This window comes from Ochotona curzoniae, unplaced genomic scaffold, assembly GCF_017591425.1.
Source record: "Ochotona curzoniae isolate NIBS_2020 unplaced genomic scaffold, NIBS_Ocur_1.0 scaffold_1852, whole genome shotgun sequence".
NCBI lineage: Eukaryota > Metazoa > Chordata > Mammalia > Lagomorpha > Ochotonidae > Ochotona > Ochotona curzoniae.
In genome coordinates this window covers 30,431,837-30,444,863 of record NW_024467087.1, presented here as the reverse complement: position 1 = coordinate 30,444,863, position 13,027 = coordinate 30,431,837, and the positions used below count along the sequence as shown (strand labels likewise).

The window sequence follows — 13,027 nt, the reverse complement described above, 5'->3', positions numbered from 1 at the left end:
TAAGGTCCTAGGAGGAAACCTTTGCATTAGTCAGTGTGATTGCTTTGTTCTGTTTTGTTTCAGAGGCCACAATAACCACAGTTTCTGTTTTTCTATAATGCAAAAACGGTCACTCTGTGTAATATATTGAAAACCAAGAGCAGGAAAAACAACCACTGAATCCAAACACTTTGTCAAAGAGGCTGCAAGAAGTATACAATGTCACCAGCAACCCAGGCAATTTTTCTCAGTGACTCCACTGGTTTGTAAACAATTAATATGCTTGTGATTGCCCCTCCCAACAAGTATGCTCCTTATCACAGTAGGAGCTGCTGCCCTACAGAGAAAATTAAAAGAGCCCTGTGGTGAATTCTTGGGTAAGACACATGAATCTTTTGACAAAGTAAAGCATTGCTCCCTGCCTTACCTGATTCATATGTACAGTGAATTGCTTTAAAGAAGGCACACCTGTAAAAACAATCATACTACACAATTCACTCTAGTGAGCTTCCAATCCAGAGACTTGGGATACAGTGCAGATTCTGTCATTAATTGAGCAGGTGTGGGTAAATATTAATTAATAATTTAACCTCTTCATGTCTCAGGGTCCCTCATCTATCTAGCAAGGTAATGGTGCCTGTATGATTCACATTACAGGGTTGTTTTGAAAATCAAATGAAATAATGTATGTGAAAGTACTCTGAAAGGCGTGAAGCACTCAGAGAGTATAAGGACTCATTATTATCATTATGGTCATTAGTATTACAAAGCACAGGAGAGCTTCATAGAAAAGCAATGTAATCTGGTTCAGAGGAGTAAGGACAAAGGAGTTCAAAGAATCCTTTGTTTTGGGAAGGTTGAGTTCTTTGCACGTCTTTCTTTGTGAAAAAAGAAAAAAAAAATCTTAAACAATCAAAACACACAGAAAAGTAAGGAACAGAGAGTCACTCTCCCGCAAGTAATCACCATCTATTACAGAAACTCATCAGCTGCTCAGCTCTTCTGATTGCAGCCATGGTGGGCAGAGGGAGGAAGACAGCAAAGAGGGGGCATCTTTCGTGCTTTGTTAGCTGAAGAACCAGGGACCAAGTCACTTTGGAAAATAATGTGCCTCTCTTCCTTTCTTTGAGCTTTCTGTGACCACTTGAAGTACCAATTGTCTCAAACTCATTTTCCTCTCCAATCATTTTCCTCTCTAATCATGTTCCTCTCCAGTCTTCTTTGCCCGCCAGCCCACATGTTCTAAACAAACCCTCCCTTTTCCCCATGTTTTTTTTTTCTTTTTCTTCTTCCCTTTCCTTCCCAAGAATTACAGAATTGCATGCTGGACTCATTCAAATCCAAAGGACCAGTCATTCAGTGAGAAAAAAAAATAGCAAGAATCGTCATATGGGGGTGTAGACAATAACACTAAAAGCTGAGGGACTCCATTTGCCACCTTGCCTTAGGATGGTTTTGACATCGGGTGAACAGAACTCTTTCTAGGAGAAGCTTTTTGTTGGATGGGATGCATGTTAACTATGTATCTGATAACTGCCATTTATAGTACTCTATTTATTGGTAGCAATGAAACTAAAAGCAATAGATCTCTGTTATAAACAAGGATATGTCACAGTCATGAAATTACAAGAAAAACTTCTTTTGAACTAATGTCATTATCAAGTGTGTTTTCCCAAAGCAAAAGCTTCCTACTGTACCCTGTGGTTTTATCAGTTTTCTAATATTGGGAATAGGCAATTGCTGTAGCAGTTAAGATACTATGCTGCTTGGTGTACCCACATCTTTTAGTAGAATGTCTGCATTTGAAACCAACTGTGATTCCAGATTCCAATCAATGTACACCCCCTGGAGACAGAAAATGGTGGGCAAAAGTTTGGGCCCCTGCAACCTACGGGAAATTGAATTGCTGGACTGAAATAGCCTCAACTATTGCAGGTGTTTACCGAGTGAACCTGAGAGGGTAGGGATTTTCTCTTTGCTTCTCTCTCTCTCTCCCCTCTTTCATATCAAATAAATAAATAATTTTTAATATTTCCAATACTTGGGAGATTGAATAACAATAGCTTTTCCCAGTGATGCCAATACATTAAACACTAAGAGTAACGTTTATTTATGGTTTCAATGCTGAATTTCACAGATTCATTAAAATATCAGGGGGCAGAAGAGCTCTTAAACATCATAAGATCTAATTCTCTCTGTATAAAGGAGAAAATCTGGCCAAGGGATGTTAAGATGCTTCTCCATGGTCACACAACTATTTAATATAATCTAGGCTTTTTTTTTTGCAACTCTCCAAAATAGTCCACCCTATACCCAAGTTTTCCATTCCATAGTTTAATCTGAACTACCCTTACATATAGGCAATGAAGTGTGGTTGGGAAGGTTGAAGGGTGAAGTAGGAGAGTTATGTTTGATGCCATTTTCTGTTTTTCTCAAATTGTCCTAGTATGTAGAGGGTCCAACTGTTAAGATGTTGCAAATTCGGGCCCGGCGCGGTGGCGCAAGTGGTTAAGGTCCTCACCTTGCACGCCCGGGATCCCATATGGGCGCCGGTTCTATCCCGGCAGCCCCGCTTCCCTTCCAGCTCCCTGCCTGTGGCCCGGGAAAGCAGTCGAGGACGGCCCAAAGCTTTGGGACCCTGCACCCACGTGGGAGACCCAGAAGAGGCTCCTGGCTTCGGATCGGCATAGCATCGGCTGTTGCGCTCACTTGGGGAGTGAATCATCGGACGGAAGATCTTCCTCTCTGTCTCTCCTCTCTGTATATCTGCCTTTCCAATAAAAAAATAATAATAATAAAAATAAATCTTTAAAAAAAAGATGTTGCAAATTGATGTTGTCTTAAGCCGCAATCAGCCATGTATCCCAGCTCTGAAATAGGTCATTAGATGCTCTCCTATTTAAGGGATGTGAAGAAGGAAGACAATAATTTGATGAAGAGGATGATGATAGCATAGCCTTTTATCCAAGGAGTAATACTAGAAACAGAGCGATGTGCTACCCTGAACAATGTATTAAAACTCAAAATGAGGATCCTGGACTCCCAACAGTCAACAGACTAGCCCCTTGTGCCTGAAAAGGAGTTGAATTTTACCCACTTACTGAATGCCTACTATATATCAGCTATTATTCTAAGTGCTTTACTTTCTTTATATAATCTCCACTATGATCCTATGAATTAGTACCATTATCCCTAGAGTTTGGATTCTGTTCAATGTCTACCTAATTCTTGGAACTCATTAAAGCTGTCCCAACTCAATTCACTATTAAACCCATTCCTAAATGGGATAATTCAAGCAAACCTTGCCAGCGGAAAAGGAGCAGAGATAGTGAGTAGACAGGCCCTTAAATAGTTTTCTTTCACCATTGCGTTCACAGCCAGATCTACTCACAGCCAACATAGCTGAGGAAGTTATTCTTGGCATCATGAAAACACTTCACTCTAAATGGGGCCAGTAGGGATGGTAAATCACTTTGGAAAAATGAAAATCAGTGGGTCATGTAATGAGGCAACTGCACTGAAACATGACTTCCTGGAAACCAATATTAACAAAACTATTATGGGCTTCTATTTTGTGTGTACAAAAAGAACAAAAAAATGTACCTTATAAAATAAGCAAATCCATTAATAGACAGCAGGGCTACAAGCAAAGCAAAGCAAACCATCATGGCAAAGGCGGGGTCGATGCCTGCAGAGAGCAAGAAGAGGACAAATACCATTATCAGAAAGAAGCAGTAAATAAAAGGCACCACAGAATGATTCCCCATGCTTTCTGGTGACTCTAAAATCAAGCCACATCTACCTAACCTAATTCCATTCTTCTAAGGCACAGTCTGTCTTGTTGACTTTATGGACACAGAAAGCAATTTCACTGTTCTGAAGCAAAACCACTCACCACTCTGACAATAACAAATCACATGAATTAAGGCTGACCGGCGTGTTTCTTTGGAGGAAGAAGTCTACGAATGAAAAACTTGGAGCACCTTCATTTCAGTTAGACAGCATTAGAGTTCTTGAGAATAAATATGTTATCTCCCCTGTGAGGGGTAAGTATTATGTTGCCTTCATAAAATAAAAGACCTTTTTTAATTCAACCCTGGGGCCCACAGACCCAGTGGGTGATAGATGAAAAACATGGTACTTGTCCTTCAAGTCTGAGGGTTGGTCTGGCTTTAATAACCAACGTTTTCATCAGCGTGTAAATTGGCCTCTGAAAAATCTAAACATTTGAATAGATTGCTAAGCATTCATAAAGAAATATATGAAAATAGGAGAGAAGAGATAGTCTGTCATGCTGAAGCAATGTAGAAATCAAGGCCGATTTCAATTAGGTCCATTTGACTTTTGAATGGAGGAGGTATATGTATATGAGTGATACAGGTCTTCCAATACTGTTGTGTATTGTCTTTTAGACATTCAATGATTCCCCCTCTTTCATGAGTTAGAAGAGTTCCACCAATCAAACAAAATGCTAATACTGACTGGATGCCCACTGGTGTGGGTGACTCCGGGTTGGAGGAATAGGCATAAGAATTAGTAGCTATAGTCCCTTCCCTGAAAGAGCAATGAATTGAAGAGGAAGAGGAAGCATAATCAATATACCAGACACAATTTAAAATCATTTTTGTGCTAAGGCATGAGACAGAGGTTTTCTTTAATTCAATGGGTATTCACTGAAGAGGGGGTGCATATACTCATTTTGGGGATGGGGCCAGATTGGTAGGATACATCAAAGGATGGGCAGGTGAAGTTTGTAGCAGAGGAAACCATTTCAGGTCATGGCCTACAAAAGACCAAAGGGAAAGGTAATACCTTTCTCTTATAAAAGTAACCTCTCTGAGAAAGGCTAAAATGAATGGTGGAAAGGGTTTTAAATTGTGGGTGATTATTTCAGCCAAAAATCGCCTTTCGTGTTCTTAGCATTTGAAATTCACTAACGTGACAAGTTTATATCACCTGAACGCAAATAACTTCATGTGAATTTCAGTATTAAATTATGGCTGTCTCAAAGAAATTTCCTTGTAATTCAAACTGAGTTAAACAGACTACCAGTGATTTTTCCAGTCCTTACCTCCTCTGCAGATCTTCCCTTCATCAAACCAGCATTTTGCATCTGCCGTAGGGGGCCTGCCACCAGGAAAGTGAATAGGGGTTCCTCTGAATCGTAGCATCTCTGCTTCCATGTCCACAGTGTAGGTGCTATGGAGTTCCCATTCTTTCCAGGTAGTATCCAGGATTACGTATTCTGAAATTCCATTTCCACTTGAATCTGTCCTTATCAACTGGTTGAATCCATAGAATTGCATGTTTCTGGAATGCTGAACCAGGCTGGCAGCACTAGTCTGTCCATTTTCTTTCATAGCATTATTCATGGCTTGTGCAATAAAGTAAATTGAATTGTAGATGGTTCCAAACAATGGTGAAACCTATTTTTAAAAATTAAAATTATCCTCAGCCCTAGTCACTCTAGACCAATCACAGTATGTTCCGAGTGTGTTTCCATTATTATGGACTGCAGATCTGAGCTATGAAGACCCGGAGGGAAAAATTTTTTTCTGAGAATTTGCTTTGTTTCTCCTGGAATTTCTTGTTTTTCTCCCCCAGGTCTTCACAACTTTAAATATATCAAATATGACAATTTTATGAACAAACCAAGTCATAGACAATATACTTTTATGCGCCTAAGCTAAAAAAGTGATTTTGAGTTATAAGGGGCATTTAAAAAACAACAACAAACAAACAAACAAAAAGCAAGTGTTGTAATAGACAAGTGGAGTTCAAAGGAAATTTACCATATTAATTACTGGTGCAATATACAAGGCCAAATTCCTTTTGTTAATACTTCTGGAGCCCTAGGTGCATGTATGTGAAGGCCATAAATAATGTATCTCCCCAGTCCATGTACGTATCTTCTCTTAGTTCAAAATAGCTATTTTAGATGCATAAAGTGAACAACCAGAACTCATTTTTTAAATACATATTGTACACACAAATGTATTGTGAGCCAAATGTTGCATTGTGTAGAGAATGTGTGTTTAAATCAAGAGGCCCTATATCATGTTGGTATGCAAAGTGAATAGTTACTACAGAATTGTAATTTGGCTATGATGAACAACATGACTATGCCTATTTAATGAATGTGATAAAGGTGATACTATATGCTTTGCTTGATGCACTCATCATTAATCCTTAGGTCTGTTTTGGGAACAACAATTTTATCTTTTCCCCAAAGAAGTAGAGAAGAAGGACAAATAATTCCTCCACTGTCCACACTCCAACCCCCTATCCTCCCCACATACAACACACATACCCATATTCCATGGCCAAAGCTTTATGGTTTTCCCTAACATTTCACTTCTAGGAAGGAATTCACAAAAGCTGTGGTCATGACATTTTACCAAGCTTTGGTAACACTGATACTTGTTTCTTTAGTTTCACAGTGTCTAGAAAGCTAATCTGCTCTAGTAAACTTGATCTGATAAAAATAGGTTTAAATTTAATCATTTTTGTGTGTTGGAAATGCATATCAAAAAGGCAGAGAAGTACAGCAGCTAGAGCAAGGGTGTTTTTAAACCCTGGCTGCACATCAAAAGTATCTAAAGGGTGTCACAAATATCAATGGTAAATTCAAACAAAATCAACAAAATGAGACAGCCTAAGTCTCAGACCCAGAACTGCCTATAAACTTGACTATGCATATAGATTTTAAAACCAAAAGAACATAAGATGACACAGTGTTATGTGACCTGTTCCTAATGCAAGTCACTTATGGTCTCTTCCATAGTTTCAGTTTCCTCATCTATAAAATGAGCAAAAAGAATTGTGAATGTCTAAAACTTAGGACTCATTTGGTCTAAATGTCTTATTCTGTATGCAGGAAAGAGATTCAGAGGACTGAAGTAATTTGACAGGTTCACTCACTTAAGCATATTAGCATTAGAATCCAGATGTTTTGTTTGATAGTTTAGTGATTTCAGTTGGTGTCAATATTTCCTGTGATCCTTTATTTCTGCTCTTTTACAAAGATTCCTAGTTCTTTTTCTAGTCCAGAAACTCAATTTAACACGTAGACATTTTGTTAGATCCATATATTCTGCCTCAACATGCACACTGTAGAACACATGGACGGATGTTGTGAGTTGTCATCAAAGCATATACTCTTAGTTACTAAGCACTCTTTGAGGTATCTTTGGAGAATTTCACTAATTCCTCCTCCTTACATTCTCAAATGACCCATTTAGTCATCAGAACTTCTACAAAAGCCTGACTGTTTTCTGAGGCTTTTGTAGGTTATGACATTAAATGAAGGATGGAAGGTGCAGAATAATTTCAATACTAATAGAAAAATCACAGGGCAACATGCCCCTGAAAGCAGAAATAATAATGTTCTGCTTTGAAAGGCACAGAGCCTTCTGAGCAAAACGATTGCATTCACCTAAAGCCAAAAGCAATGACTTAAACTCTAAAAAGCAACACCCCCCCCCTTGCCTCTGATTGAGTCTTCAACCCTGCAGGCTATGCTGCCTTTCTGTTCTTGGATGGAACCCTGTTAGAGCTGATTGGTAGCAACTCTCAAGATGTCTGAAATATGAATCCTATTTTTTGAGGTTCTCTAGCATTCATCACATATTACACGCAAACACACACAGCACCACTATCACTCCCTCACACATGTATACAAAACTATAGTAGAAGTACTAGAACTGAAGGGAAAATGCATAGGATAACAACAGCATTCCTCTGCTGTAAAGGAACAAATGGAAAAATGACCCACTGCGAATGTGAAAGCTTCAATTTCTGTTCTAGTCGACTTGAGTTGGATTGCATCAAATGTGCCCTTATGTAGTGAGAACTTTGCTTTCCACAAGCCCAGTGAATGCTCTGTTCATATCAATCCCCAGACATCTCTAATTGCACTTGCTGCAAATAGTAAGAAAAGAGGCTGAGAATGAAACAAGTGAAGAAGAGGCCTTCTCCACAGACATCTGTCCTAGATTTTCACCATGGTTTCAATGAATTAAGACAAGATTGACAAGAACTCCAGTCAGACAGTTGACTTTGTTCACATCACAGCACAATGTTGAGGCCACTGATGATTTAGTCTATTATGTTTGGCAACTATGAAGACCTTAATCTGAATAAGTCAATGAATTATGAATAAATTAATAATGATTGAAATGGACACATACCATTGACGTTTTACTTACTAATTTTATAAAACTTGATCCTAGACTTCTTAGACTTTCTGTTTAAAGGAACAAGATGTAAGATAAGAAAAGTGACTTGCATTTGATCAACTTAACAGGTCACATTGTCATTAAGTGGAAAATCAGCTGAATGCATCTACTAAGCTACAAAAGATGTAAAACTTGCTTCCAAAAATTTCAGCCACAGAAGTGTATAGCAAGTCACTTTTGGTTTGGAAGGATATCACTTGAAGGGAAAAAAAATGGCATTTCTTTTGAACAAAATTCGGCACATGCAGATACCAAGAACTAAAGGGTAATTGAATTCTTATTGAAGGTGGTACATCCAATAATGTAGAATTTAAACCTCTGGATTTGACAAAGAGATGGATAATCTCTGTTTGATGAGGAACAAATGAATACAGTACCTTGATTTCTTACAAATAGAGCCACAAAGACAACTGGAGTCCCTGTGAGCTCAATCAGTGTTTTCTGATAAGCTGTCTAGTGGGCCCAAACCTGGAATGCTCTGGTCAGGTTTAATCAGCAGGTTTGAGCTGATGATTCAGCAAGATTATTTATGTGTGATATCTGGTAGATACCTCAATGAACACTAAATACACAATGCCTCCTTTGCTTATATTTCAGAATAAGAATATGGGGATGTACTATCATCATCTTGGAAATACAAAGTTCAAGTCCCTTATCCCATCCTTGGAATTATGACCAGTAAGTATTGCAGTTTCAGTTTTAGGTGTAATTCCATAGTACCACAAAATGACATAAATGTTCCCCTCTGAATATGATATACAAAAAAACCTCACTCCTATTTTATTCTCCATCATATTCTCTGCAAAGTACCAGAACCAATCATAAAAACAATAATAGCAATAATATTGTTAGCATTTATTGACATAATATTAGATGCTGGACAAGCTCATTAGCATATTACTAACTCATTTAGTATTCAAAAAAAGCTTGTGAGGTAGTTACTACTATTATTCCCAATTATTTTTTTAAATGTATTTATTTTTATTGCAAAATCAGATACAAACAGAGGAGGAGAGACAGAGAGGAAGACCTTCTGTCTGATGATGGCCGGAGCTGAGCCAATCCGAAGCCAGGAGACAGGAGTTCTTCCAGGTCTCCCAATCAAGTTCAGGGTCCCAAGGCTTTGGGCCGTCCTCAACTGCTTTCTCAGGCCACAAGCAGGGAGCTGGATGGGAAGCGGGGTTGCTGGGATTAGAACCAGCACTCATATGGGACCCCAGCATGTTCAAGGCGCGGACTTTAGCCACTAGGCCACTGTGCCGGGCCCATATTCCCAATTTTAAAATGAGGATAACAAGACAGAGAGAGAACCTAAGAAAACTTATTTCAGTCTGCACTCAAAGTCCATAATATTAACCACCATGCTATATCTTAACTTTATAAGTACTTGTTAGATTAGTTAATGAGCAATGATAAACTCACTACTGAAAGTCTCTTATGACTTTGCACAGATTTAGACTTCATTATTAAACGTGATGAAATAGCAATTCTTTACTTTTTTCCTTGTCTCAAGCATCATTCACAATGAGGAAATCAAAGAAACAGGAAATGCTAAACATCCATGCCTAACAGTATTAAGAGATATGTGTAAGCATGAACCAAAGAATATGAAGACCAGAAGATGTACAGGAGTGGAACCTGATTTGGCAGAATAGAGGGCAATGGAAGCTAAGAACCTGCACAGGAGCACATTGATAAACTCTCATGGATTAGTCATTAGATGCAACAAGAACTACGAAAATGAGGATGACTTAGAACATTAAACAAAAGAAATCAATTTGGACAACATTACAATGAGCTGTTAGGCATTCCCCATTTGATCTCTACCAGAAGTACAAGACCCCTTCAGAAACCATATTAAATTCATTCAGAGCAGCTTCAGCACATTGCATATACAATAAAAGCTGGAAATGAAATGTGGCACAAAAAATTCATGATGAGTCAGTCATTATGCTTAAGAATGAGAATCTCAGTCTCCTTGCCCCAGCATGGTTCCCAGCATGAATGTGAGTCTCAATGAGATTGTAGGTCTTTTCTCTGAAGAAAGTGATTAGCAGGGCCAGCATTATGGCATATCCAGTAAAGCTCTACTTGCAACACTGGCATCCCGTGTGAGCATCAGTTCAAGTCCTGGCTGTTCCACTTCCAATCCAGCTCCCTGTCAATGTACCTGGGAAAGTAGTAAAACGTGGCCCAAGTGCTTGGTCCTCTGCACCCAACTGGGAGACTCAGAAGAAATTCCTGGCTCCTGAATTTGAACTGATCCAGTTCTGGGTCATTGGGGACATTTGGGAAATGAACCAAGTAGATTGAACACACACTCTCACTCTCTCTCTTTCCATTCTTCTCCTTCTCCTTTTCCTCCTCCTCTTCCTCCTTCTTCTTCTTCCTCTTCTCTGCCTCTTCCTCAACAAATAAATCTTCTTAAAAAGTGACTACAAGGGCCCGGCGCGGTGGCGCAAGTGGTTAAGGTCCTTGCCTTGCATGCCCGGGATCCCATATGGGCGCCAGTTCTAATCCCAGCAGCCCCGCTTCCCTTCCAGCTCCCTGCCTGTGGCCCGGGAAAGCAGTCCAGGACGCCCCAAAGCTTTGGGACCCTGCACCTGCATGGGAGACCCGGAAGAGGCTCCTGGCTTCGGGTCAGCATAGTATCGGCCCGTTGCGCTCACTTGGGGAGTGAATCATGGGACGGAAGATCTTCCTCTCTGTCTCTCCTCTCTGTATATCCGCCTTTCCAATAAAAAATAATAAAAATAAATCTTTTAAAAAAAGTGACTACAAGTCAAGATTTACAGATTTTAACCAAAAGACAAAGAAAACCACAGAGAGAGAGAGAGAGAGAGAGAGAGAGTAGAGAGAGAGCTGGTTAGCCAGTTCTCCTATGCTGAAATCCACTCACCAACACACCCACCATGCATACAAACCTTCAAATTTGCCTACGCAGTGTTTTTAGCATGAAATAACAAAATAAAGACATGCAAATTTGGAACTAAGTAATAAAAACCAACAGAAGAAAACCTCAAAGAAACTACAATGAATGTCTTTAAGGAAATAAGAGAGAATACTGTATTGATAAAACAAAGGCAGAGTCCTATTAGAATAAGCAAACAGCAAAAACTGAATCCTGTGGATTAAAAATAAGACAGTTATTTTTTTAGATTAGTAAAAAACTTAGGAAAAAAAAACGTTAGGAACTCTCCTAGGAAAAGTTAGAAATAACTAGAGGACTATGCAATAGATATAATTAAAAGATCAAATCAGAAAACGGTGTAGCTAACTATCAGTATTTCCAGAGAGAACAAGAGCAATGCTATTGAAGAAATTATCAAATCAGTAGTACAAAACAAATATCCCAGGGTGCCACACCCTTGTGGCATAGGGTTTTATAGTGCCATAATGCAGCATAGGCATCACATATGGGCACCAGTCTGAGTTCCAGCTGCTGTATTTTCTATCTAGCTCCTTACTAATCAGTTTGAGAAAGCAGTGAAGGGCGGACAAGTGCTTTGGCCACTGTGCAAGAGTGGGAGACTGAGAAAAAGCTCCTGACTTCTGGTTTAGGACTGGTCCACTCAGCAACTGGAGTCATCTGGGGAGTGAACCAACAGATGGAACATTTTATCTCTATCTTTCTCTCTCTGACAAAATGAATCTTAAGGAAAAAAGAAAGAAAAGAAAATTTCCCCAAAAGCAGCAGAATATGGTGCAAGTGCCTGGGCCCCTGATTACCCAAGTAGGAAACATAGAATAAACCCTGGTTTCAGCCTGGCTCTGCCCTGGCTGTCGTGGCTACTTGGGAAGTGAATCAGCAGATGGAAGATCTCCATCTCCAACTCTCACACTCTGTGTGATCTTTTCAAATAAATAAATGAATCGTTAGGTTGAAAGCCCCCCCACCCACAATACAAGCATAACATACACACACAGTGCTCAGATATCCTCATTAAATTTCACAGAATCAGAAATAAAAAGGAAATCCCAAACTTAGGGGGCTTGGGAAGGAGAAATGAAAGCAATTTACATTAGAGGATTAAGAATAAAAGTAGCAATAGTGTTCCTGATAGCAGCAGTGAAAACTTTTAGACAAAAATCTATGTCTTAAAAGCACTGAGGAAAAATATTTACACTTTCTAGACTTACATATTAAGGTAAACTATCAATCAACAGTGAAAATATAATGAAGACATCTCAGATGCCAATATTTGGCCTGCAGTTAAGATACTGGCTAGAACACCTGCATCCCACATCAAAGTACTTGGGTTTAATCCCAAGCTCTGGTTCCTGACTTGGCTTCTCGCTAATGCATTCCCTAACCGTGATTTTGTGGCCCACATGGATTAGATTCCTAGCTTGTGATCTCTGTGGACATTTAGGGAATGAACCAGCACATGGGAGCTCTGAGAGTCACTGGTTACCTCTCAAATAAAAAATAAATAAATAAGTAAAAAAAAAGAAAAGGGAAAAAAAATGGAGTGGTGGGCTGGGCAGCAGCATTGTGGTCTATCAGATAAAACCATCCCCAGCACTGCCAGCATCCCCTATGGGCACTGATTCTTGTCTCAGCTGCTCCATTTCAGATCCAGATCACTACTAATGGCTTGGGGAAAGCAGAGGAAGATGGCCCAAGTGTTTGCACCCCTGTTACCTGGTGGAAGACCTAGGAGAAGCTATTGGTTCCAGGTTTAGCCCCACTCAACCCTGGCCATTGTAGCCATCAAGGGAGAAAACCAATAGTGGATGGAAGATCTCTCTTTTTTTCTCTTTCTGTCTCTATTTCTCTCTTTGTAATACTTTCAGATAAATAAATCTTT

At 39.4% G+C, this 13,027-nt stretch overlaps 1 protein-coding gene across 1 annotated transcript in view; it reads right to left on the bottom strand.

Moving 5' to 3' along the window:
• GUCY2F (guanylate cyclase 2F, retinal) overlaps positions 1-13,027 on the bottom strand; it is a 110,945-nt gene that overhangs the window by 72,229 nt on the left and 25,689 nt on the right. Inside the window, exons 4-5 of the mRNA XM_040999789.1 lie at positions 5,051-5,405; positions 3,583-3,667 (exon numbers count right to left, since the gene is read on the bottom strand). Of these exons, the coding sequence (XP_040855723.1) occupies positions 3,583-3,667; positions 5,051-5,405 (440 nt within the window). The remainder of the gene's footprint in view (positions 1-3,582; positions 3,668-5,050; positions 5,406-13,027) is intronic.